Source organism: Salmo salar, chromosome ssa02 (assembly GCF_905237065.1).
Source record: "Salmo salar chromosome ssa02, Ssal_v3.1, whole genome shotgun sequence".
Taxonomy (NCBI): domain Eukaryota; kingdom Metazoa; phylum Chordata; class Actinopteri; order Salmoniformes; family Salmonidae; genus Salmo; species Salmo salar.
In genome coordinates, this window is record NC_059443.1 from 11,010,277 (window position 1) to 11,035,701 (window position 25,425).

General features: G+C 45.4%; 1 protein-coding gene across 28 annotated transcripts in view; it reads right to left on the reverse strand.

The window, feature by feature from the left end:
• The window catches only part of LOC106594548 (trichohyalin), a 33,806-nt gene extending 8,779 nt beyond the window's left edge, over positions 1-25,027 (reverse strand). For 3 of the 28 annotated variants that reach the window (XM_045697458.1, XM_045697414.1, XM_045697493.1), the window contains exons 1-27: positions 24,681-25,025; positions 22,414-22,698; positions 22,054-22,158; positions 21,714-21,756; positions 21,550-21,625; positions 20,455-20,673; positions 17,567-17,654; positions 16,951-17,201; positions 14,200-14,375; positions 13,544-13,657; positions 12,099-12,362; positions 11,590-11,727; positions 10,051-11,388; positions 9,573-9,815; positions 9,183-9,416; positions 8,737-8,994; positions 8,307-8,522; positions 7,907-8,158; positions 7,443-7,646; positions 7,025-7,237; positions 6,699-6,911; positions 6,309-6,503; positions 5,843-6,043; positions 3,647-3,849; positions 3,225-3,266; positions 2,462-2,524; positions 905-1,087 (exon numbers count right to left, since the gene is read on the reverse strand). In XM_045697458.1, the coding sequence (XP_045553414.1) occupies positions 905-1,087; positions 2,462-2,524; positions 3,225-3,266; positions 3,647-3,849; positions 5,843-6,043; positions 6,309-6,503; positions 6,699-6,911; positions 7,025-7,237; positions 7,443-7,646; positions 7,907-8,158; positions 8,307-8,522; positions 8,737-8,994; positions 9,183-9,416; positions 9,573-9,815; positions 10,051-11,388; positions 11,590-11,727; positions 12,099-12,362; positions 13,544-13,657; positions 14,200-14,375; positions 16,951-17,201; positions 17,567-17,654; positions 20,455-20,673; positions 21,550-21,625; positions 21,714-21,756; positions 22,054-22,158; positions 22,414-22,572 (5,691 nt within the window). In that variant the 5' untranslated portion in view covers positions 22,573-22,698; positions 24,681-25,025. Of the gene's footprint in view, positions 1-904; positions 1,088-2,461; positions 2,525-3,224; positions 3,267-3,646; positions 3,850-5,842; positions 6,044-6,308; positions 6,504-6,698; positions 6,912-7,024; positions 7,238-7,442; positions 7,647-7,906; positions 8,159-8,306; positions 8,523-8,736; positions 8,995-9,182; positions 9,417-9,572; positions 9,816-10,050; positions 11,389-11,589; positions 11,728-12,098; positions 12,363-13,543; positions 13,658-14,199; positions 14,376-16,950; positions 17,202-17,566; positions 17,655-20,454; positions 20,674-21,549; positions 21,626-21,713; positions 21,757-22,053; positions 22,159-22,413; positions 22,699-24,680 lie in introns of all 28 variants that reach the window. The other 25 variants (XM_045697475.1, XM_045697436.1, XM_045697499.1 and 22 more) reach the window with 20 other exon arrangements.
• Between the last annotated feature and the right edge of the window lie 398 nt (positions 25,028-25,425).

A 25,425-nucleotide genomic window follows, 5' to 3' on the forward strand; every position in this document is an offset into this window, starting at 1 on the left:
GTGAGAAAAAAGGAAGTGTGGGAATGCAGACTTAGGGAAAGAGGGGCAGTATTTGGGAGACGGAGGCAGGATGGAGGAGATGAAGCAGAAAACAAGCACATCACTGAAGGAAAGAGGAGACAGGAGGACGAGCACACAGGTCAACTCTTCTACTCCAAGGTCATGATCTTCAAGTCACAGGGTCATGCAGTTTCTCTGTCCAATCAGGTCTGGTTGTCATGCACTGAGGGGAGGGTCAGACTAAGGGACACCCAATGAGGAGGTAAAGACAGAGCTGGGCTTAGAAACCTGACCAATAGGCTCAGACACCACATGCCCAAACCATAAGTCCCTTCCTCACAACAAACAGCTGAACATTCAGACAGACTGGGCCACAAGGTGAACAGACAGACTGATCTGTTCCAATCAGTCTTGACAAGGTGTTCTTCAGTTGGCCCATGCAAACAGAAGTCTTTCCATTTTAGTAGTGTAGTAATGACAGAAATCCTTTCATAGACTAGATGGGTCTGCTTGAAGACAAAAGGCCTTGCTCAAAGACATGCAATAAGTGTTTGCATCGCATCAACACAAACCAAGAGGAACAGAAAGGAGAACCACGGGATGGTGTTGTGGTACTCCACCCCAACACATCAACGTAGAGAACACAACAGACAGCCATACAGAGGGAAACGTGTGGTGAGGTACTTCCATTCAGTCAATTCAGGAATATATTCACACATTTCAATTTCTCCTCATCTCCCAAATTGACTTGCATTGAAATGGAACTGACCCCAACATTGTGTGCTAGCATCCATTCCTTCTCTGTGGAATGGGAGAGCTGGGAAGCTGGTGTGAACTACAGAGAACTGAGGGGAGGGGTGTGTGGTGGGGTACGGCACAGTGTCTGGTCTGAGATGGTACTCACCCCGTCGGCATCGAGCAAAGGCTGTCCGTTGATGCCCAGGCTGCGGAGGGGGGAGTGAGTGGACAGGCGCTTGTCCCATTCGCTGGGCCCCCGGGACTCTGGGACAGACGCCATGAAGTTCCTCTTCAGCTCACTGATACTAGTATGATGCCTGATGAGATCCTCCTGGGGCTTATCAAAGTCCTGGAGGGAGGGAGGGAGAAGTGGAGAGGGAGGGAGGAAGGAGAGGGGGGGTGGGAGAGAGGTAGGGAGAGAGGAGAGAGAGGGAGGAAAAGGGAGGAAGGAGAGAGAGAGAGGGAGGGAGAAGAGAGGAGGAAGAAGAGAGAGTGAGAAAAAAAGAGTGAGAGAAAAAGAGAGAGGTAGAGTGAGAGAGAGGTAGAGTGAGAAAGAGGTAGAGAGAGAGGTAAAGTGGAAAATGACAAACATTTGGTTTGGAAAATAGGTGTGGAGAAGAGGAGTGACAGAGTAGATGTGTAGAAGGTGGAGAGAGAAAACAGGTGTGTCAGAAACAATGTCACTCATATGAACATGTTTAATTAATAAACAATGTCAACCAAGCAGCAGGTTACTTTGCTGTTCTATTTGACTCCAAGCTACAACGTTAAAGCAGGCCGGAACTCAGGTCATCAGATGGATTCTAAATAAAATTGATTCTCTGAGCGCTCATTGATAAATCAACCTGTTCAATTAGTGAGCAGCACTACATAGAATCTGATCAGGTTACAAATCACAGGTGATGAGAGCGAGGTGATGTTAGCACACATTGCTTTTGGTCACAGACGCAGGTGGTCACTATGCAGCGACAGCAGCATGGCATCCTGTTTCTGTGGCTGGATGAATCTTATGGTGATGAGAGCAGTGGAGCGTACTCTTAGAAGTCATTTATTCAGAATGACAGAAATATATGACTGGGAAGACATCATAAACTAGATTCAGACAGGGCCACAAATAGTGGACGAGCTGGTGAGTGGAAAGATATGTGATGGCAGAGCGGTGGAGAGGGAAGGTTGGTGGTCGTCTGCCCTATGTGGAGACGAAGCACTTTTCTACTGTATACCGAGGAGAGACAAAGCTGAAACAAGATGTCAGGAATGTAATGGTAATGCTTCTACTAACACTCTAATGGCCTAGTTAGGAGACGGAACAACATCTCAGCTGCATAACGTGGCCGATCAGTAACGCTATCTACAAACACCACAAATCAAACACTCCTGGTTCCCTTTCATGCAACGTGTATGGTGTGACGTCTGGGGAGAAGAGACCACGATCCCAATCATATACTTTGCGAGAAGCAATCAGGAGATATCTAGTACTCAACAACATTCCCCTGAAACAAGTAGCTGGCTGTGTTGAGCTCATATCGCCACACACAAAGCAAATTAGAGGTTACACAGTCAAAATCATCTACTAGCAAAAGCAAAGACGTCTATGTAAAACACAAGATGTGAATCAGTAATGTCACATGCAAAGCAGCCTGTTGTATTACAGCAGCCAGTAGCCAAAGAGCAAGAAAACACAGTGTATAGAGACAGATCTCCAGAAGACGGGGAAACAAACCTCCAACATTAAAAGACTATGTCTGATATAAATTGAGTCACCCTCAGTTCTCTTAGCTCTTTTCTGTGAAGGAACAAAAAAAGAGAAAGGTGTGGGTTACACAGGTTCCACGTGACATCATGGCAGATGTCACAACGTGGACATGCATTGTTGCATGGGGGGGTTCTAGAGGAGTGGGTGTGGTGAGGGGTCTGCATGCAGAGTGGCCTGGAGCCTCTGGGGGCCACAAGGGCCCTGGAATCCCAGATGTGCAAAGCAGGGGACCCAAGACAGGGCTATTAGAGTGGGTGTCTTGAAGGGGTGGGGGGTAAAGGTGAAGGGTCAGGCAGGAATACAGTACTCGATAGAAACACTAGTCATCATGAAAACCTAGTCCTGTGTCATGCATGTAAATGCAGCAGCCAATGAGGGATCTTCTTTCAACGTTCATTCTTCAAAGGCCCTAACTTTTCTTCCTGTCTGGACTGATGTACAAACCAAAAGCATATGTAATGTATCTGAAATACGTCATCTCAGTCTGTGCACATGACCAATACCAATGCTGTTGTCATAGACAATGTCTGACTTGAACATGAGGTCAACTCAAAGACCTTTTCGTTTGTGAGCAGTATTCAAATGAAACCAGGAGAATAAAATGAGGAGAGGGTGAAGTTAGTCTTATGGATGGGAGACTTGGCAGTGGTGTAAGTTAGAATGGGAGTGGACTGACTACAATACTAATATAATGCACAAGCAGGAGTCGGGACAAGGTCAAAGGTCTGACCTTCCTCATTTGCACCGGCTCCTCAGTGTCCGTCTGCTCAGACTGGAGTTACCCCAGGCATGGAGGAGGAGAGAAGGCATAATGATGTTAGAATCCTCCACTAGGAGCCTCGTCCCCGTCCATAGCAGAGCCATCTGAGGAACTTGTGATCTGAGGTGTCTGTGTCACACTATGTTACACTATCATTACTGTGACCAATGGAGGGCAAAAATGATGATGCACAGCTATTCTATTTTCTAACTATAGAAAAATCATCATATTATACTTCTCTTATAAATAATACTATGTGATGAATATAGCAATATCACTGCTGAGACCAGTCTATCTGTAACTTCTATGACCAGTGTATCTGTGTGTGAGGGGAGAATGATGATCCCTGTACGGCTGGGGATTGTGGGAGTTGTAGTTCCTAGGTGCAGTACCTTGACCTCGGCTGAGCCCTCGTCCACCGCCTCCACGGTGACCTCTAGCTTCCTGTCGTCCTGGCGGGCTGGCAGCCTGATGGGGGTGGAGGTCTGGGGCTGCTGGAGGTCCAGGGGGGCCATGGGGATCCCTGCCTCCATCAGGGCTGCCTGGGAGAAGACTGGGGCGCTGACCGGACGGGCGGCCTTGTGGGTGGCCACCACTGGCGGGAGAGAGACAGGACAGAGGGAGTGTTAGTATTTAGATAGTGGGTTGTATAGAGGGCAGGAGAGAGACAGGACAGAGGGAGTGTTAGTATTTAGATAGTGGGTTGTATAGAGGGCAGGAGAGAGACAGGACAGAGGGAGTGTTAGTATTTAGATAGTGGGTTGTATAGAGGGCAGGAGAGAGACAGGACAGAGGGAGTGTTAGTATATAGATAGTGGGTTGTATAGAGGGCAGGAGAGAGACAGGACAGAGGGAGTGTTAGTATTTAGATAGTGGGTTGTATAGAGGGCAGGAGAGAGACAGGACAGAGGGAGTGTTAGTATTTAGATACTGGGTTGTATAGAGGGCAGGAGAGAGACAGGACAGAGGGAGTGTTAGTATTTAGATACTGGGTTGTATAGAGGGCAGGAGAGAGACAGGACAGAGGGAGTGTTAGTATTTAGATAGTGGGTTGTATAGAGGGCAGGAGAGAGACAGGACAGAGGGAGTGTTAGTATTTAGATAGTGGGTTGTATAGAGGGCAGGAGAGAGATGGTCTGCGTGCTTTGAGGCCATCAAACCCAGTGTAGTGAGAGGTAAACACACTGACAGAGCGCAGAAGAACATCTTGAACATCCACAAAACAAACTCATAATCAACTCCACACACACACACACACACACACACACACACACACACACACACACACACACACACACACACACACACACACACACACACACACACACACACACACACACACACACACACACACACACACACACACACACACACACACACACACACACACACACTGAGGCCAGGGCACACAGACTTCACGTCCACACTGTACCTTCATGGGCCAGCTCATTCTAGTCTGGAATGATACTAGCAAGGGGAAAAGCTTGGATGAGTTGTAGGAAGCAACTGTCCACAATATAGAACGGGCAGCAAAGCATGGCCAGTACTTCTCAACCATAGCCAACGATGCAAATGGCAGAAGTTGTCCTGACTCATTGGGTTAATAACCAACGATGCAAATAGCAGAAGTTGTCCTGACTCATTGGGTTAATAACCAACGATGCAAATAGCAGAAGTTGTCCTGACTCATTGGGTTAATAACCAACGATGCAAATAGCAGAAGTTGTCCTGACTCATTGGGTTAATAACCAGCGATGCAAATAGCAGAAGTTGTCCTGAATCATTGGGTTAATAACCAACGATGCAAATAGCAGAATTTGTCCTGACTCATTGGGTTAATAACCAGCGATGCAAATAGCAGAAGTTGTCCTGAATCATTGGGTTAATAACCAACGATGCAAATAGCAGAAGTTGTCCTGAGTCATTGGGTTAATAACCAACGATGCAAATAGCAGAAGGTGTCCTGACTCATTGGGTTAATAACCAACGATGCAAATAGCTGAAGAGGCACTGAGTTTGAAGGTAGGTCATCCACAGGTACACATCCAATAGGCTAATTGACATCATTTGAGTCAATCAGAAGCTTCTAAAGCCATGACATAATTTTCTGGAATTTTACAATCTGTTTAAAGGCACAGTCAACTTAGTGTATGTATAAACTTTTGACCCACTGGAATTGTGATACAGTGAATTATAAGTGAAATAATATGTCTGTAAACAATTGTTGGAAAAATTACTTGTCATGCACAAAGTAGATGTCCTAACCGACTTGCCAAAACTATAGTTTGTTAACAAGAAATTTGTGGAGTGGTTGAAAAACGAGTTTTAATGACTCCAACCTAAGTGTAATGTAAACTTCCGACTTCAACTGTATTTCTTCTATAAAGCAAAGCATACCCAAAAGACCCATTGGTTCGTCAAACAATGTATTTTTCAGGGGAAAATCCCATGACAAAGCACAGCCACGTTGTAAAAGTGTTGGACGAATATTAGTCAGCGAGCTTTTCTGGTAAGTTGAGGTTGGAGAGCGGGTGTGAGATCAACATATTGTTTTAGGGCAGCACGCAAAAACTCAAGACGCAAAGTACCTGCACCCGATTTTTTATCCCGCAACACAAACGAATCGTCATCCACATCTCTTTGGGGTTGTGTTGGTCTCTTCTCCAGAACCCTCCTCTCAAACAGTGGTCGCTTCTCCTCAGCAACCACCACTCTGGGTTTGGGCTGAGCGGCTGGACCTTTGACAACAGTTATGTCAGTATAGTCCTGGAGACGCTCACGGAGAGCAACTGATACAAACACACAAACAGAGCTCTTATCTAAGACACAGCTTACAGGCATCGTTAAAGTATCAGTAGAAGACCATTTTGCAATTCTCCAAAAAATTCAAACAAGCAATAGTGATCGCGATCTGCTATACAATTATTCCAAATAGATATGCCGGACAAAATGAACTGATATTTTTGGTAGTTTCAGTCTTTTGGTAGTCTCAGTCTGCAGCTAAAATTAGCAGGAAAAGCAGGGGGATAGGGGAATGAAGAGATGGGGGGGTACCTAATTCTTTAGGGGCAGCATCCAGCAGGACAAACCAGTCATCGTCCACCTCTCTCTGTCTCTGAGGCAGTCTCTGCTGCAGAGTCCTCTCCTCTCTCCACCTCTCCTCCATTACAGTCACCCTTTTCTGGGTTCTCTGCTCTGTGCTCGTCACCATCACGTCAACCACAGGGGCAGGTCTAGTTACCACAGCAACTGATACAGACAGACACAGAGTACCCAGGAGACTCGACTATGATACTCTTACCATTCACAAATTATAACACAGAATCTGATTGTGGCCAAAGCTGCACATATCTGATTAGAGACCCTTTACCACACATCATTATAAAAAAGATACAGGGGAATGTGAAGCACAACCGAGCTCAGGATGATGCGGTCAGTGGGTACCTGTTGGCATCTTCACAGGCTCTTGACGAGAGGCTTCAAAGAACGTGAACCAATCATCACCCTCCCCTCTCTCTTGGGGAGGCAGTGTTTTCACCAGTTCAACCTCCGGTTGACGTCTGCCCTCCACCACTCTATGTGGTTTCCTAGTTTCCTCCACCACAACCACTGTTCTCCGGGGTACCAGCTCTATAACCTCTCTGTCTACGTGGAACGCTGAAATAAAACAAGGATAACAGGCTTGTCAATGTCAAGTAATCCACAATCTGGGTTCAGCGTTTTACCAAAGAAAAAGACAAAAGGGGCAGACGGTGGTCAAGCAGCAATACCCTTGGGTGTGGTCAGTATCTCGGAGGGAGCGCGGTCCCAAAGCACAAACCAATCATCATCCACTTCTTTAGGTGTTACCACAGGCCTCTCCTCCATCTTAACAGTCTCTTCCATGATCCTCACGGTCTTTGGTGGTTTCTGTTCCACTGTCTCCTTCACCACCATAATAGCTGTGGTGCTCACATCAGGGTAAATCACCACCACTGGTGCAGCTGATAGAGACAGAAACACAGCCCAACAGTCCACAAGGTATCAAGCCTTTTACTAGAACATGTAAATATGATAGTGTATTCCTTGCCAAAAGCTTTTGTGGATAGTCAACAGGCTCACACAACAATTGAGAGCCTTTGGAAGCAAGAGAAGGGTTGGTATTTGTATTTCGAGTGGCCAACAGCAAGCTTAGAATGGTCAAAGTACCTGCTACTTTAGGGGCAACATCCAGCTGCAAAAACCAATCATCATCCAGCTCTCTCTGCGGTTGTGTTGCCTTACCCTCCAGGGCAACGTCTTCAGAAAGTGATCTGACTGCTTCCACCACAAACACTCTTGGTTCAGGCTCAATGGTCAGATGTTTGGCTGGCACAACCTCTGGGTATACCCTATCGCTAACAGCCAGAGAAACTGGAGCAAAAAGACACACAGAGAGCTTGATATACCACAACTACTACTGGAGGGTCCTGTTGATGATTGACCAGTCATAACCCAAGAGATATCATATTCCTAATTCACACAAGAAAAAAAGCAGAGGTTTGGTTAGTTAGCTTGTTGGCAGTACTGTATGTCTAATGTTTCTGGTGGTTAGTTAGCTTGTTGGCAGTACTGTATGTCTAAGGTTTCTGGTGGTTAGTTAGCTTGTTGGCAGTACTGTATGCCTGAGGTACCTGGTGGAACCCCAGCAGGTTCTTCACAGACGGCATCCAACAGAACAAACCAGCCATCTCCCTCCTCTCTCTCTGCTGGTGGTCTCTGCTCTGAGATGATCATCTCTGACTGGAGTATCTCCTCTTGCTGTCCCCACCTCTCTTCAACAATAGTCACCCTCTTCTTCATCATTTTTTCTATGGTCGTCACATCAACCACAGAGGTGGTCTGGCTTAAATCTGGATATACCGGAGTATGCTCACCAAGAGCAACTGATACAGACAGGGGAAAGTCCTTTAGTTTAGGGACTTTACGATGTTTTCCAAAGTTACAAAAACCATAGTTTATTCTCAGTCAAAGCTGTGAAATGTACACAGCTGCAAATGTACAAAGATTGTGACAATTAAGCAGGAACGGTACCTGGTGGTACAATGATCGGCTCCTCACGGACATCAGCAAACAGTGTAAACCAATCATCATCTCCCTCTGGTTGTCGCTGCCACTCTTCTACTTCCCGTTTCTGTTGTGGCCTTGTCTCCTCCACCAGGACCACCACTGGCTTCTGCTTTTCAGCCTTTACCTCAACCACAGGGCTGATCACATCTGGAGAAACCGGTGTTGGCTCTGCTGGAGCGACTGATACAAACACACATAGTACATACCCTTCAGAATCAGCTAGATATGTGGGCTCACAAAAAGCCATGTCATCAAAGATCATATTCCCAGATAAACATTCCAAAGTTCATATGGGAAAAGCACTATGGTTAGTCTGCGAGTTTGGCGAGGTGGGTTGGGTATATTTTGATGGGAACAGGGGCTGAGGCGCAAAGCCTTGGATTGTATGGGGTACCTGGTGCTATACAGGATGGTTCTCTGGGCACGACATCCAGTTGCACAAACCAGTCATCGTCCATCTCTCTTGATGGCTGTGGTGGAAAAATAACTTCTTCTTGACGTCGCTCCTCTTGCTTCTCTTCCATTACAGTCACCCTTCTCTCCTCTCTCTGCTCTACTGTCATCAACTCAACCACAGAGGAGATGCTTTCCTTGGGGTATACCGGAATACGCTCTTCCACAGAAGCTGATACAAACACACATTCCTCAGATACTGGAAGATAATTGAAATTACTACACAAAGCAATGTAGCTGAAGCCCTTCTCTTGGTGGATAGTCAAATGTCTTGTTAGTTATTCTTATTTGAAAGTATTCTGCAGCGTATGAAGCACAAGGCTCAGGGGACATGTTGTTAATATTGTGGTGGGACTGGGAAGCAGTGCATGAAAATCATGGAAATACCTGACGGAATCACAGATCGTTCTCTGGGAACAATGTCCAGCAGAACAAACCACTCATCTTCCATCTCTCTCTGTGATTGTGACGGTTTCTGTTCCAGATGGCTCTGGTCTTCCTGTAACTCCATCTCCTCCACTACAGTCACTCTGGTCTCCTCTCTCTGCACTACTGTCATCACTTTAACCATGGAAGAGATGGTTTCCTCTACGTACACCTGAACTTGCTCTTGCAAAGAAGCTGATACATAAAGACACAATGAACCGTGAGAGATATGAAGTTCAAAGCCTAGTTCGATGATTAATCAGTCATTGTAGCCCAGTTGTTTCAATCCCTAAAATACCAATAATTGAGGCATAACACAAGCAGCAGGGCTTTGATGAAAGTTCTTCATACCTGAAACTGGTGTGGTTGGTACACCTGAAGAAACACGATCAGCCAGGTCCAAGAGCATAAACCAATCATCTTCCTGCATTTGCCACGGTCTCCGTCCTTCCACCAATCCCCTTTCAGGATGTTGCTGTGTGGCCTCCACTTCAATGCATTCCCTCTCTGGTGCTCTCTGCTCGACCGTGTCTACTAACACCAAAGAGAATCTTGTGGAGACCACAGGCACCAGAGCGGTGTCGACTGGCATGACTGACAAAGTAGAGACAGCAGTTCTCTCAGCCACACAAATCCATGCTGCACCAAAGGTTTATCTTACTATTGTAATGGCAATTGTTGTAAAACGCACAAGAGCTGGTTAGCTTTGCGAAGGGAATGTTAGAGATGGAATTGTCGGTAATTGTGTGGGTGGTGGTAAAGCAAGCGCTTCCATTACGGTTTCAATGGTGACGGGGAGAAGCAAAGTTGATTGGTTGATGGGACGTACCTGGAGGCTTATAAAGAGTCTTGTGTGGGAGGCTGTCCAGCAGCACAACCCAATCGTCCTTGTCTTCTGGCTGGGATGGCTGCATATTCACTTCCACTACCTCTTCTTCTTCTTCTTCTTCTTGGGGCTTCTCCATTTGTCTGACTCTATGTGGAACCCTCTCCACATCCTTTCTGAATTTCACCAAAACTTCCCCCTCTGTATAAAAACCATCTCCCAGCCTTTCCTCTGATAAAATGTCCTCTGATGACTTTTCCTCGAGTGTCTTTTGTGTTCTCCTCATTTCTTCCACTATTCTCACCGTTTTCTTGGTTTTCTTCACAGTCTGCTCTGCCTCTGGCAACCTTTCCTCTGACATCTGCTGCATCCTATCCTCTAGACCTCCTTTCACCTCTATCAATCCCTCGCCTGAAACCTTCACCTGTTCCACTCTCTCCTCCTGTTTCTCCTCCCTGACCATCTCCTGTTCTTGGAGCCATTCCTTGTACGCGATCTTCTGTTGAATTGTAACTATCGGTAACCCTAACTTCTCTGCCGCAAATAGTTCATTGAATTTCACCATAAGTTGTCCCTCTTTATAAAAATGGCCTCCTATCTGGTCCTCTGACAACTTCTCAGATGCTTTCTTCTCTAGTTCATCTGGAAGACTCTCATCCTGTGTCACTATAGTCACCTTCTTCTTCCTCCTCCTTTCCACTCTTATCTCTCCTCTCCTTTCCTCAAGCCCCTCTGGCAACCCTTCCTCCAAAGCCTGACGCTTCCTCTCCTCTAACCATCCTTCATCCTCTTTCAATCCCTCGTCTGAAACCTCAACCTGTTCCACCGTCTCCTCCTCCATCTCTCCTTCTTGTTGCCTCATCTCTTTCACTATAGTCACCCTATTCTGGGTCCTCCACTCTACGCTCCGTACCACAGTGGAGGTGCTCGGCACATTTGACCACCCTTCTTCAGATTCCTCTGCCTCTTCCATACTCTCCTCTTTTAGTCCCTCATCTTCCCCTGACTCATCTGGCAGCAATCCTTTGAGAAACACCTCCTTTATCTGCTCCTCCAACTCATCTACTTCTTCCACATCCTCCTCTACCGCCCCCTCCTCCTGTTCTACCCCTCCCTCCTCCTCCTGCTGCTGCCTGGCCTCTACCTCCTCCTGTATCCTCTCCTCCAGCTCCTCCACCTCCTGCAGCCGTTCTTCCAGAACCTTCACCTCCCTCAGTCTCTCCTCCAACACCTCTACCTCCCTCAGCTTCTCCACCAGGAACACTCCTCCCTGGAGCCTCTTGATCACCTCCCTCCTCTCCTGCCTAGTCTCCTCCTTCTCCAGGGAGACTGGGGGAGAGACTGGGGAGGGGCAGATTGGGGTTATCAGTATAGGAAGAACAGGAGTGTAGCCTATTCAGTGAGGTGAAACATTCAGAATGTTACAGACAGAAATTATGATTCCCTGTTCTACCAGACAGACAATCATGTCTGTTCTGCAAAACTCTATATTTCTGTACTAATGAACAACAGCTAGTGAATGTATATAGTATGACGACTCACATGGAGGTGTGTCTGCAAACTCAAAGCTGCGGTCGAACTGCATGACCCAGTCATCACTTTGTTCCTGCCTTGGCTGTAGCAGCCTCTCCATAATGTTGGCCGTGGCCACCTTTGCCACCTTGGCAGAGCGGTATTTAACTGAGGATATCACAGAAACGTTTAGAACGGAGCGGATCCCTTACATATAGAAGAATAACGTAGCGCGTGAGCACACTGCAAACAGAGGATCTTCAGCAAAGTATACTTACCACAGTATCACAGCTCTACACCAATGAGGGCCAAGCACCATTGATAAGATAGCAACATTAAATATATGCCAGTACATGACAGAGCAACATCTTTAAAGAAGTCATCACGGTCGCTGGCGAGCTTAGCAGGTTCACCTTCCATCACTGTCAACTTCTAAAGTACACCTCAACGGAGGATTTATAGTCAAAGCCAGGATGCACACAGTGACATAAGGTATACCACAGCTACACCAGGTACAGAATGAGGTTAACAACAGATACCTGGCGGTTTCATCGTGGGGTAGGGGACATAAAGAAGGGAGGGTTGTCTTCCCAGCAGGATAAACCAATCCTTCTCTTTCTCCTCCTCCAGTCTCCCCTGCTGCTGTTCATCAGACACCCGTCCCTGCCATGTCTGACTGACAGTCCGACTGACCGTCTGGCCTGTCTCAGTCTCCTGCCATGCCTGTCTGACTGTCTGGACGGACTTGCCATCATCCCAGCTCTGAGTGGAAGTCTCCACAGAGAAAGTCTCCCCCCCTCTGGCTGTTGATAGAACATGAGGTAATGGTGTTACTGCAGGAGTTAATGGTGAGGTTAGACGGAGGAGAGAGTAAGGCAAAGCTCCCCTCCACAGGTCTGCATTTCAGGGGCTTTCAGAGCAAAGCTCACTTATTTAGTAAGCAAATGGAATTCAATGTATCTGGCAGGCAGATAGCAAATTAAGTTAGTACGAGACTACCACACAATTCTGAGATCTGCAGAGCTTTTCGTTTAGTTCCAAGCACAAGAACGGCAGTCTCCTGGACACAATGATGTCCATCATCAAGCACGGACCAAATAACTGAAGGCTCTCTTTAACAAGCAAAACAACATGGACCAAAGAACTGAAGGCTCTCTTTAACAAGCAAAACAACATGGACCAAAGAACTGAATGCTCTCTTTAACAAGCAACACAACATGGACCAAAGAACTGAAGGCTCTCTTTAACAAGCAACACAACATGGACCAAAGAACTGAAGGCTCCCCTTAACAAGCAACACAACATGGACCAAAGAACTGAAGGCTCTCTTTAACAAGCAAAACAACATGGACCAAAGAACTGAATGCTCTCTTTAACAAGCAACACAACATGGACCAAAGAACTGAAGGCTCTCTTTAACAAACAACACAACACGGACCAAAGAACTGAATGCTCTCTTTAACAAGCAACCCAACATGGACCAAAGAACTGAAGGCTCTCTTTAACAAACAACACAACACGGACCAAAGAACTGAATGCTCTCTTTAACAAGCAACACAACATGGACCAAAGAACTGAAGGCTCTCTTTAACAAGCAACACAACATGGACCAAAGAACTGAAGGCTCTCTTTAACAAGCAACACAACATGGACCAAAGACTCAAGAGCTCTGAAGCTGCTGTTAGTCAGTCATAAGCTGTTAGAAGTGAATGGAGCATCAATGTAACTGTAGCTGTGATTGATTGGCAGGTCATTCTGAGCTGCCCTTGGTGAGTCACCAGCGTTGACCCAAACTGGCCTGAGATTAGGCCTCAGCATAAGGGTTGGAGCTAATGAGATGATGACAGGACTGACAGAGCGCAGGGTTAGATCAAGCTGACTCAAAGCTACAGTATATAGTTCTCTAGCAAGGCTGAACTGAGGTTGCTCTATGTAAGCTGAGTCAAAACTTCAATGATGGTCCACATGGTTCCTGATTGGCTACCTGGTGAAAAAAAGGTCTGGGGTTGGTCAGATCCCAGCATGAAGAACCAATCGTCATCCTCAGTCTTGTTTGGACTAGCAGAGAGCTGCGAGGCTTGGAGATCATCATCTCCAGCTACAAGAGTGGGACAAGTTGGTGAGAGACTGATCCTGAAGTCCTGCACGCTGGCACCAACACATACATTCCCCCACACACAAACCACATATTGTAATACACACACACACATACATTCCCACACACACACACACACACACACACACACACACACACACACACACACACACACACAAACCACATACTGTAATACACACATACACACACACACACTGTAATACACACACACATTCCCACACACAAAAAACCACATACTGTAATACATACACACATACACCCACACACCAAAAACCACATACTGTAATACACACACACACCCACACACCAAAAACCACATACTGTAATACACACACACACACCCCCACACACCAAATACCACATACTGTAACACACACACCCACACACCAAATACCACATACTGTAACACACACACACCCACACACCAAATACCACATACTGTAACACACACACACACACACACACACACACACACACACACACACTACACACACACACACACACACACACACACACACACACACCTTCATCGATGGTGCGGGACAGCCTCTTGCTGGCGGACCGTGTGAAGCGTGGGGCGGGCCGGGCGATCATGGAACTGGCCTGGCGGGTCTGGGCCTGGGTTCGGCCGCTGTACCTGAACTTTGACCCCAGCGCCAGGAACCGGGAGCGGGACGACGGGGGCTCCACGGACGACACCCTTGGGGAGGAGAATCACACAGTCACTCACAGTTTCTAGACACGCTACTATGTGCTTATTATAATGATTTGGTTTCATAGTTCACAATAGCTTGCCCAGTGATGTGATGAATCAATAAATCACATCACAGGGCCAGCCAAACTCCAGCTTTAATAAAAGCTTAGTCATATTCCTCCAATGGCATACTGCCAGGTGATTTAGACCAATCACATGTTACCTTAACCAGCTTAATCCAGAGTTCCTCCTGTATGACTGACTTGTCACAGTGCTGTGAAAAAGTTTTTGCCCCCTTTCTAATTCTCTACTTTTGTATATTTTTGTTACTGAATGTTATCAGATCTTCAAACAAAACATAATATTAGATAAAGGTAATTTGAGTGAACAAATAACACAACAATTACATACTTATTTCATTTATTTCGTGAACAAAGTTATGCAACACCCAATGTCCGTGTGAAAAAGTAATTGCCCCTTTATACTCAATAACTGGTTCTTCCACCTTAAGTTGCAATGACTCCAACCAAACGCTCCTATAGTTGTTGATCAGTCTCTCCCGTCTCTGTGGAGAAATGTTGCCCCCCCCCCCAAACCATCACACTACCACCACCATGCTTGACCGTTGGTACAAGGTTCTTACTGTGGAATGCAGTGTTTGGTTTTCGCCAGGCATAATGGGACTTTGACTCATCTGTCCATAAAACATTTTTCCAAGAGTCTTGATGATCATCCAGGTGCTTCTTGGCAAACTTGAGTCATCTTTTTGGACGAGATGGGTCCCATTATGTCTGGCGAAAACCAAACACTGCATTCCACAGTAAGAACCTCATACCAACGGTCAAGCATGGTGGTGGTAGTGTGATAGTTTGGGATGCTTTACTGCCTCAGGACCTGGACAACATGCCTTAATAGTAGGAACCATGAACTCTGCTCTGTATCAGAGAAATCTACAGGAGAATGTCAGGCCGTCTGTCTGTGAGCTGAAGCGCAGCTGAGTCATGCAGCAAGATAATGATCCATAACACACAATCAAGTCTACATGAAAATGGTTAAAAAGCAACAAATTTGAAGTTTTGGAATGCCCTACTCAAAGTCCAGACCTAATCTAAATTGAGATGTTCTGGAAGGACTTGAAATGAGCAGTTCATGCTTTGAAAACCCACAAATGTTGCTGAGCTAAAGCAGTTCTACATGGAAGAGTGGGACAAAATTCCTCCACAGCGAGATGTGGTTGAAGATCTGATAACATTCAGTATCAAAAATATGCAGAAATAGAGAAAATCAGTAAGGGGGCAAATATTTTTCACAGCACTGTAGCTGGAGTTAGACTACCACCGGGGCTAATAGAGTTACTCTCAGAAACGTTATGCTGCAGGGGCCAATTAGAAGGCACAAGGGATTGGTAACCTGAGAATGGCCCCCTGTTGCCGGGCAGTAGTGGGGGCAGATGACAGAATTAAATAGAACACTTTTATTGTAACTCTATGGAGCAGATGATCCAGGAAGTGGAGTAGGTAGAAGTTGCCCACCCGTAACCACTGATATGGGATCAGATATAGTTTTAACGTCCTAATGGTTAAGGTCAGGATTGGGGGGTAGGATAATCTGATCCTAGATCTGTGGTTAAAGGTAACTTGTTAGTTGGAAGCAGTGTGGTGTAGCGGAGGGTAAATGCACGTTGGCTCGGCTGAACATTTTGGAAGCCCCCATCTTGGCGGTGTAGAGAAACTTTTTCATTTATAAGCCAATTTCCTTAAATTCTACAAATTTCTCCATGGTGCTAAGAGACATTTTTGCTTCCTGCAATTCTACACATTTTGCCATGCAGCTAAAAAGGTTGCAGTTTTAAAGGAGATTTCCTGCGATTCTACATATTCTGCCATGGAACAGAGACAATACTTTGCCGTTTAAAAGCAAATTTCCTGCAATTCTAAGCATTTTGCCATGGCTAATGCTGTGTTCTTTTGCTTAAACATAACAAAATCTCTACTGTTAAATTTATTGTTTTGGGATTTTTCAATTCTCCCTGACTGTCTAGTTTTTGTTTTGCTGATTGTTAGTTCTCAAAGATAATATTATTAGGCCATTACAGTCGAAGCCCTGTCTAAGCCGGGGGAGGGGGGGGTTCTACTAAGCTATATGGAATTGTTTTAAGAAGGTCATACCAAGGATCATTTAGCTATTTGATTTAGAATTTTAAGACCCATTGAAGTATACATATATTTTTTATTATTAATTAATTAATTATTTGATGAAAATGTGTATTTGGCCTTACTGCTATTAGCCCATACAACACATAGAATAACAGATACATGGAACAACAGATATCCTACCCCCAAAACATCTAAAGGAAGTTTGTTCTGAAGTTTCTGTCCTATATCTGAGAGATAGAAGATAGACCAGGAAACATTTTTTTTTAACATGTATTTAACCCCTAAACACTCTCAATATATAGTTCCATTCATTTTCTCAACTTAAAGTATAGGGAAATGATTTTACTCACCGTGATCAGCGATCACGGTTTACCCACCACCTATTTATTCACCTATTTATCACTGAGGGTGAGTGAGTTTCTCACCTGAAGAAGGTATGGTGTTCCACTGAGGCCTTCCACAGCTTCTTGGAGGCCTTGTAGTTGGGCAGCTTGAAGCCGATTGTGCTCTCGTACTGTTCTTGTTCAGAGGGACGGATCTTGATGAAGAAGCTGCTTCGCTTGTAGGAGATCTTGAGGACTTTGGGCCAGGGGAAACGATTGATTCTCAGCTTGTCCTTGTATACCATGAGACCACCAGAACACACCCCTAGTGTGATGTCCACACCCTCAAGATCCTGAGAGCATGTAGGAAAAGTATATTCAGTAAAGATGATCAATATGTTGTATATATCCTCATCATAGACACTATAGGCATCTTCCGTCACTGTTATTCCTGCATTTACAGCAACATGCCACTAGGAGACAGACTCTGCTACACTTTCAGCAGCACAGATTCATCTCTTGTTTGATGATGACAGCGATTTTGTAATTCAAAATCTGTGGTTGCTAGAGTTGCCTAACCTTGTTATTCCCAAATCATGCACTTCGATTTGATAGTTTTCTACTTTTTCTGACCGCTCTTAAAAATATATATAAAAAAATGTTCCTTCTATAGATAGAAGTGTTCCAATCCTTGATTCCAGAACATTCTAAATTGTACCTTGGCTTGGTGCAGATCCACTCCATACATGGACAGCTTCTTGGCATTCTCCAGAAACAACATGTCTGCCTGGGCTGGACTCATGGACCTGGAGACAAACACAGAGATGGGTACAGCAGGTAGCCTGGTGGTCAGAGAGTTGGGCCAGTAATTGAAAGGTTGCTGGATGGAATCCCTGAGCTGACAAGGTAAAAATCTGTCGTTCTGCCCCTGAACAAGGCAGGAATGGAACCCACAACCCTGGCGAGGCAAGCACCATGCTCTACACGGGACCTGTTTACAGTTTTTTTTATGTAACCTTTATTTAACTAGGCAAGTCAGTTAAGAACAAATTCTTATTTACAATGATGGCCCACTGTTCCCCAGTAGTTAAATAAAGGTTACATAAAAAAAAATGTAAACAGGTCCCGTGTAGAGCATGGTGCTTGCAACGCCAGGGTTGTGGGTTTGATTCCCACAGGGGACAAGTACAATAATGTTTGCACTCACAACTACTGTAAGTCTCTCTGGATAAGAGCGTCTCCTAAATTACTCAAAAGTAAACATGTAAGGGTGCAAGTTAGCAACTATATAAGTGTAAGTTACCACACCTGTGCAAGTTAGCAGCTATATGATAACACGTTTATGGTGCGTGTCATCTGTGCATACAGTGCACATGTATAAAGCTAGCATATATGTAAAGGCTGCTGCTCTTTCCTCCTAAAACCCCACATCTGACCTGTATGTGACATTCTGCCGCTCCATTCTTTATCATAGCTCCAGTATATAGTCTGGTCCTCCCTGGTCTTTTCTACATTACTCCAGTATAGAGTCTGGTCCTCCCTGGTCTTTTCTACATTACTCCTGTATATAGTCAGTCCTCGCTGGTCTTTTCTACATTACTCCAGTATAGAGTCAGGTCCTCCCTGGTCTTTTCTACATTACTCCAGTACATAGTCTGGTCCTCCCTGGTCTTTTCTACATTACTCCAGTATATAGTCTGGTCCTCCCTGGTCTTTTCTACATTACTCCAGTATATAGTCTGGTCCTCCCTGGTCTTTGCTACATTACTCCAGTATATAGTCCGGTCCTCCCTGGTCTTTTCTACATTACTCCAGTATATAGTCCGGTCCTCCCTGGTCTTTTCTACATTACTCCAGTATATAGTCCGGTCCTCCCTGGTCTTTTCTTCATTACTCCAGTATATAGTCAGTCCTCCCTGGTCTTTTCTACATTACTCCAGTATAGAGTCTGGTCCTCCCTGGTCTTTGCTACATTACTCCAGTATATAGTCCGGTCCTCCCTGGTCTTTTCTACATTACTCCAGTATATAGTCAGTCCTCCCTGGTCTTTTCTTCATTACTCCAGTATATAGTCCGGTCCTCCCTGGTCTTTTCTTCATTACTCCAGTATATAGTCAGTCCTCCCTGGTCTTTTCTACATTACTCCAGTATATAGTCCGGTCCTCCCTGGTCTTTTCTACATTACTCCAGTATATAGTCAGTCCTCCCTGGTCTTTTCTACATTACTCCAGTATATAGTCAGTCCTCCCTGGTCTTTTCTTCATTACTCCAGTATATAGTCAGTCCTCCCTGGTCTTTTCTACATTACTCCAGTATATAGTCAGTCCTCCCTGGTCTTTTCTACATTACTCCAGTATATAGTCTGGTCCTCCCTGGTCTTTTCTACATTACTCCAGTATAGAGTCTGGTCCTCCCTACATTACTCCAGTATATAGTCTGGTCCTCCCTGGTCTTTTCTACATTACTCCAGTATATAGTCTGGTCCTCCCTGGTCTTTTGTACATTACTCCAGTATATAGTCTGGTCCTCCCTGGTCTTTTCTACATTACTCCAGTATATAGTCTGGTCCTCACTGGTCTTTTCTACATTACTCCAGTATATAGTCCGGTCCTCCCTGGTCTTTTCTACAGTACTCCAGTATATATTCCGGTCCTCCCTGGTCTTTTGTACATTACTCCAGTATAGAGTCAGGTCCTCCCTGGTCTTTTCTACATTACTCCAGTATAGAGTCTGGTCCTCCCTGGTCTTTTCTACATTACTCCAGTATATAGTCAGTCCTCCCTGGTCTTTTCTACATTACTCCAGTATATAGTCAGTCCTCCCTGGTCTTTTCTACATTACTCCAGTATAGAGTCAGGTCCTCCCTGGTCTTTTCTACATTACTCCAGTATATAGTCAGTCCTCCCTGGTCTTTTCTACATTACTCCAGTATATAGTCGGTCCTCCCTGGTCTTTTCTACATTACTCCAGTATAGAGTCAGGTCCTCCCTGGTCTTTTCTACATTACTCCAGTATATAGTCAGTCCTCCCTGGTCTTTTCTACATTACTCCAGTATATAGTCAGTCCTCCCTGGTCTTTTCTACATTACTCCAGTATATAGTCTGGTCCTCCCTGGTCTTTTCTACATGATAGTTCCAGTATATAGTCTGGTCCTCCCTGGTCTTTTGTACATCACAGTTCCAGTATATAGTCCGGTCCTCCCTGGTCTTTTCTACATTACTCCAGGATTGAGTCTGGTCCTCCCTGGTCTTTTCTACATTACTCCAGGATTGAGTCTGGTCCACCCTGGTCTTTTCTACATTACTCCAGTATAGAGTCTGGTCCTCCCTGGTCTTTTCTACATGATAGTTCCAGTATATAGTCCGGTCCTCCCTGGTCTTTTCTACATGATAGTTCCAGTATATAGTCTGGTCCTCCCTGGTCTTTTCTACATTACTCCAGTATAGAGTCTGGTCCTCCCTGGTCTTTTCTACATGATAGTTCCAGTATATAGTCTGGTCCTCCCTGGTCTTTTGTACATGATAGTTCCAGTATATAGTCTGGTCCTCCCTGGTCTTTTGTACATGATAGTTCCAGTATATAGTCAGTCCTCCCCTGGTTCTTACCTGTATGTGCGGTGCAACTCCATGACCTTGTCCTCCAGCTCTTTGCCCTGTCCCGGGGCCAGCCTCAGCTCCTTGGTGTAGTGAGAGCCGTGGACCTCTGGATCATACTCCCCCAGCTCAGACTGGGCCGTGTAGGAGCCTAGCATGGCCAGAGTTACAAAGGAGCATGGCAGCAGGCCACTCAGGATGTCTTTACGCAGCTGTAGACACAGGTAGTACCTGGGAGAGGGAGGGAGAGAGAGAGAGAGAGGGAGGGGTAGAGGGATAAAAAGAGAGACAGGGTGAAGGGAGAGAGAAAGGGGGTGGTGGGTGAGACAGAGGGGGGGGTGAAGAGAGAGAGGAGAGAGGAGGGGTGAAGGGAGAGAGAGATATTGCGGAGGAGGGAGGGAGGAAGAGAAAGAGGAAGGGGGGTAAGGGAAAGAGAGAGAGAGGGGGCGAGGGTGAAGAAAGAGAGAGAGAGAGAGTGAAGAGAGAGAGGGAGGGGAATGGGGAGAGAGAGAGAGAGTGAAGAGAGAGAGGGAGAGGGAGGGGAATGGGAGAGGGGAGAGTGAAGAGAGAGAGGAAGAGGGAGGGGAATGGGAGAGTGAAGAGAGAGAGGGAGAGGGAGGGGAATGGGAGAGGGGAGAGTGAAGAGAGAGAGGGAGAGGGAGGGGAATGGGAGAGTGAAGAGAGGGAGAGGGAGGGGAATGGGAGAGTGAAGAGAGAGAGGGAGAGGGAGGGAGGGGAATGGGAGAGTGAAGAGAGAGAGGGAGAGGGAGGGAGGGGAATGGGAGAGTGAAGAGAGAGAGGGAGAGGGAGGGGAATGGGAGAGTGAAGAGAGAGAGGAATGGGAGAGTGAAGAGAGAGAGGGAGAGGGAGGGAGGGGAATGGGAGAGAGAGGGAGAGTGAAGAGAGAGAGGGAGGGAGGGGAATGGGAGAGTGAAGAGAGAGAGGGAGAGCGAAGAGAGAGAGGGAGAGTGAAGAGAGAGAGGGAGAGAGAGAGGGAGAGTGAAGAGAGAGAGGGAGAGAGAGAGGGAGAGCGAGGGGAATGGGAGTTAACCACTGACAGCCTGAAATTGAGTTAACAGCAGATATTGTAGATGTGTGTAGATTAACCTGGTGAGGTCTTCTGTGAGCTGAGCTGGATCAGGAGGGTAGAACTTCACGTTGAAAGTGAACTCGTATGTATAATCTGGAGATGAAAATACAGAGTGAGTACTGTTGGCAATTTGAGTTAGAAAAATGTATTTACTGTATGTCATCATATTGACATCACCCACCTGCCACCTGTTTCCGGATCTCTTTGGAGGCGTCCAGCCATGTCTGTAAATGACAGCGGGAGAACAGACTCAATGAACGCCATCGTACTGTAAGAAAGTAATGTTGCCCTATGTGGTGAAACTGCACCTTCCATCCTATAGGTACTGTTTCTCTAGTGGGCAAGAACATGCAGTCAAACTACACTCAAAACAACCCACTGAACATATCTTTCTCTGCCAAAGAAAATCTCCACAGTTGAGATGCAATCTACCCTCATTTCACTTGGAAGGTTAAAATGACTGTTCACCACTTCACCCTAGATTAGCACCCCATTGTTAAACCAGGCAAAGTGTAGTGTACCCTGGAGGTGGGGGTATCCCAGACGGCCAGGCCACAGTAGTCTCTCTCCAGCAGGTTGAGGTGGTCACACACCTTCACAAACAGATCCGAGCCCGTCGCATGTTTCTACACAGGGAGACGGAGAGGAGACCAATCACAAATAAACATTCAGTAAGAAAGAAATATTACTGGTTGTACTCACAACCAATCACAAATAAGCATTCAGTAAGGAAGAAATATTACTGGTTGTACTCACAAACAATCACAACTATGCATTCAAAAAAATTAAGTCAGAAACAGAGTTGATGGGCAATTATTTGAAGAGTAGAAAAGACTAGAACAAGGCTGAAAAGACAACGGTGTATTTGAGAAGTGTCTTACACCGAGCTCACACTCAAACAGAGTGTCGTCCAGGAGGGTGACTTTACACTGCATGATCCGCGGGCGCTTGGAGGGTTTGGCCTCCTCTGCTAAAGCCGTCTTCTCCTCTTCTCCATTAGTGTTCTCCCCCTCCCCTCCATTCGCCTCTCCCTCCTCCATCTGCTCGGCCGGCTCTTCCTCTGTTTCTTCTTTCTTCTCTTTCTCCTCTACTCCCGCCTCCTTCTCTTCCTCCTCTACCGCCTCCTTCTCTACCTCGGCGTTCGCCTTCTTCTCCGCCTGTGCTGGCTAGGGGGTCACGGAAAGGTCATATGACAGACATGTTGTCAGGATGTTTCATTTCTAATTAAAGACAGTTACATTTATGCAATAGAGTGACTCAAAATATAATGCAGTCATTATCCTCAGGAAATAAGGACAAGTGACTTCCAGTGTAGTTGTTAGAGAGAAGAGCATGGCACGCACTGCAGTCCTTCTTCCACTTGTGTTATAACAAACAACTTTCATACCGCCATGCTCTTCTCTCTTCCAACTACACTTGAACTCTTGTCCTTGATTATAGTGCTGAGAGATTTTTTTTTATGTCGGTTCGGTTTCGGTTCGATTATTAAAAAAATAATCTAAGTTTTTGATTTCGGTTTCTATAAAACATTTTTTTAACAATAAATGCAGCATGCATTATGTGGGTTAAAGGCTGTAACAACACAGAATCAAACCATTAATAAAAGTCCCATGATGATAATGACTGACCATTACTTATCACTTATTAACCATTTCTTCACAGTACTTTACTTTAATAAAATATTTGTTTTATTTGATGACTTTATTATTTCATTCCAAGTCATCAACTCATCTGTACAGAGCTGCTGCCTATGCTGTCTGATAAAATCACTATTTTAGTAGTAAATAAGACATACTTTTATGCTGAATACCAACTATCAATCACTTAGATGATGTATTTCCAGGTAGAGATACCTCGCAAAGCAACTGCTCTCTATCCCTCTCTCTTGTTCTCTCATCTCTGCTCCACACAGACCGAGACCGGACAAGCAATGGATTATGTTCATTGTAGTTAATTAGCACATTTTCTGCTGTAAACTATGTCGAATTTTGGTCTGTTGGAAACTTCAACTCCCTACTACATCGCACAGTTCAGACTTGATCTGATTTTTCTCTACACAAACTGAGCATCAAGCTAAAAAAAAAATAATAAATTTTCGCTCAGCACTACTAGATTAGTAGTACTAGATTACTATGTAACAGCAACGTTACTTAAGTTATTAAATAATTACTTGAAGCGGTACTTTTCCTAACACAGACTAGATCTAGGCGGCTCTAGACCAGCACAGACCAGCCTAGTCAGTTCTGCTGAGTCAGCAGCCCACCCCAGTCAAGCACCAAATGAGTTGATGTTTTGTCCTGTACCTCTCTCTCCTGCTACGCTGAGTGTCTTCAGTGTAGCTATTCTCTGAATGCTATGTTGTTGATCAGACTCTGGGTAAGATGTTCCTTCAGTTTCTGTGCTTGATGTTCACTTCACTTATTTTTACTCCAGTCTCTCACTTGAGACTCATTGGCCTACATCTTCAGTCTGCTGCAATGCAGCCCCTCAATGTGCAAAATAATAGCAGCATTGTAAAAAATGGGAAGGCAACTCATTGACACATTTAATAATATACTGAACAAAAATATAAACACAGCATGCAACAATTTCAGTTACAGTTCATATAAGGAAATCAGTAAATTAAAATAAAGTCAATTCAGCATGGCAACTGCACACTCCCTCATAACTTGAGACATCTGTGGCTTCGTGTTGTGTGACAAAACTGCACATTTTAGAGGGGCCTTTTATTGTCCCCAGCACAAGGTGCACCTGTGTAATGATCGTGCTCTTTAATCAACTTGTTGATTATACCACACCTGTCAGGTGGATGAATTATCTTGACAAAGGAGAAATGCTCACTATCAGGGATGTAAATACATTTGTGCATACCATTTGAGAGAAATTAGCTTTTTGTGCATATGGAACATTTCTGTGATCTTTTATTTCAGCTCATGAAACATGGGACCAACACTTCACATGTTGCGTTTATATTTTTGTTCAGTGTAGGTATGATAATTCTGCATTTTTGTTTTTTGCGCACTGCAAAAGCTGTCTCCCACAATCTAAATCAGAACAAAAAAAACTGCAGGATAGCATTCCCCAAGGAACAGAGTTGTGCACCCATGCCCTAGCTGAGAAGTTCACTGTGTCTGTCTCCCTCACTCACCTGTGTCTCTGCGCTGCTGATGGAGTGATAGTCCTGGGCCTCTACCAGCTCCTCCTGCCTCTCCTGTTCAGCCTCCCCCTCTGCTCTGAGCTCTGGCTCCGGGGCCGCGATGGGGGCTTTCACCTGCACCTCTGTTGTGGACTGCTCCCCTGCTTTGTGCTCCTCCCCTGCTTTCTTTTTACCCTTCCGTTTTTTCTTCTTTACCTCTTTATTCTCCTCGTTCTTCTTTACCTCTTTATTCGCCTCGTTCTTCTTCCCCTTCTCCTCCTCTTTATTTTCTTTCTCTTTCTTCTTCCCCTTTTGCGTTTTTTTCGTTGTCTTTTCCTCCCCTTTCTTCTTCTCCTCTTTCTTTGCTGCCCCTTCCTCCTCTTTCTTCTTCTTCTCTGCTTTCTTTGCTGCCTCCTCCTCGTCTTTCTTCTTCTTCTCTGCTTTCTTTGCTGCCTCTTCCTCCTCTTTCTTCTCCTCTGCTTTCTTTGCTGCCTCTCCCTCCTCTTTCTTCTTCTCCTCTTTCTTTGCTGCCTCTCCCTCCTCTTTCTTCTTCTTCTCCTCCTCTTTCTTTGCTGCCTCTTCCTCCTCTTTCTTCTCCTCTGCTTTCTTTGCTGCCTCTTCCTCCTCTTTCTTCTTCTCCTCTTTCTTTGCTGCCTCTCCCTCCTCTTTCTTCTTCTTCTCCTCCTCTTTCTTTGCTGCCTCTTCCTCCTCTTTTTTCTTCTTCTCTGCTTTCTTTGCTGCCTCTCTCTCCTCTTTC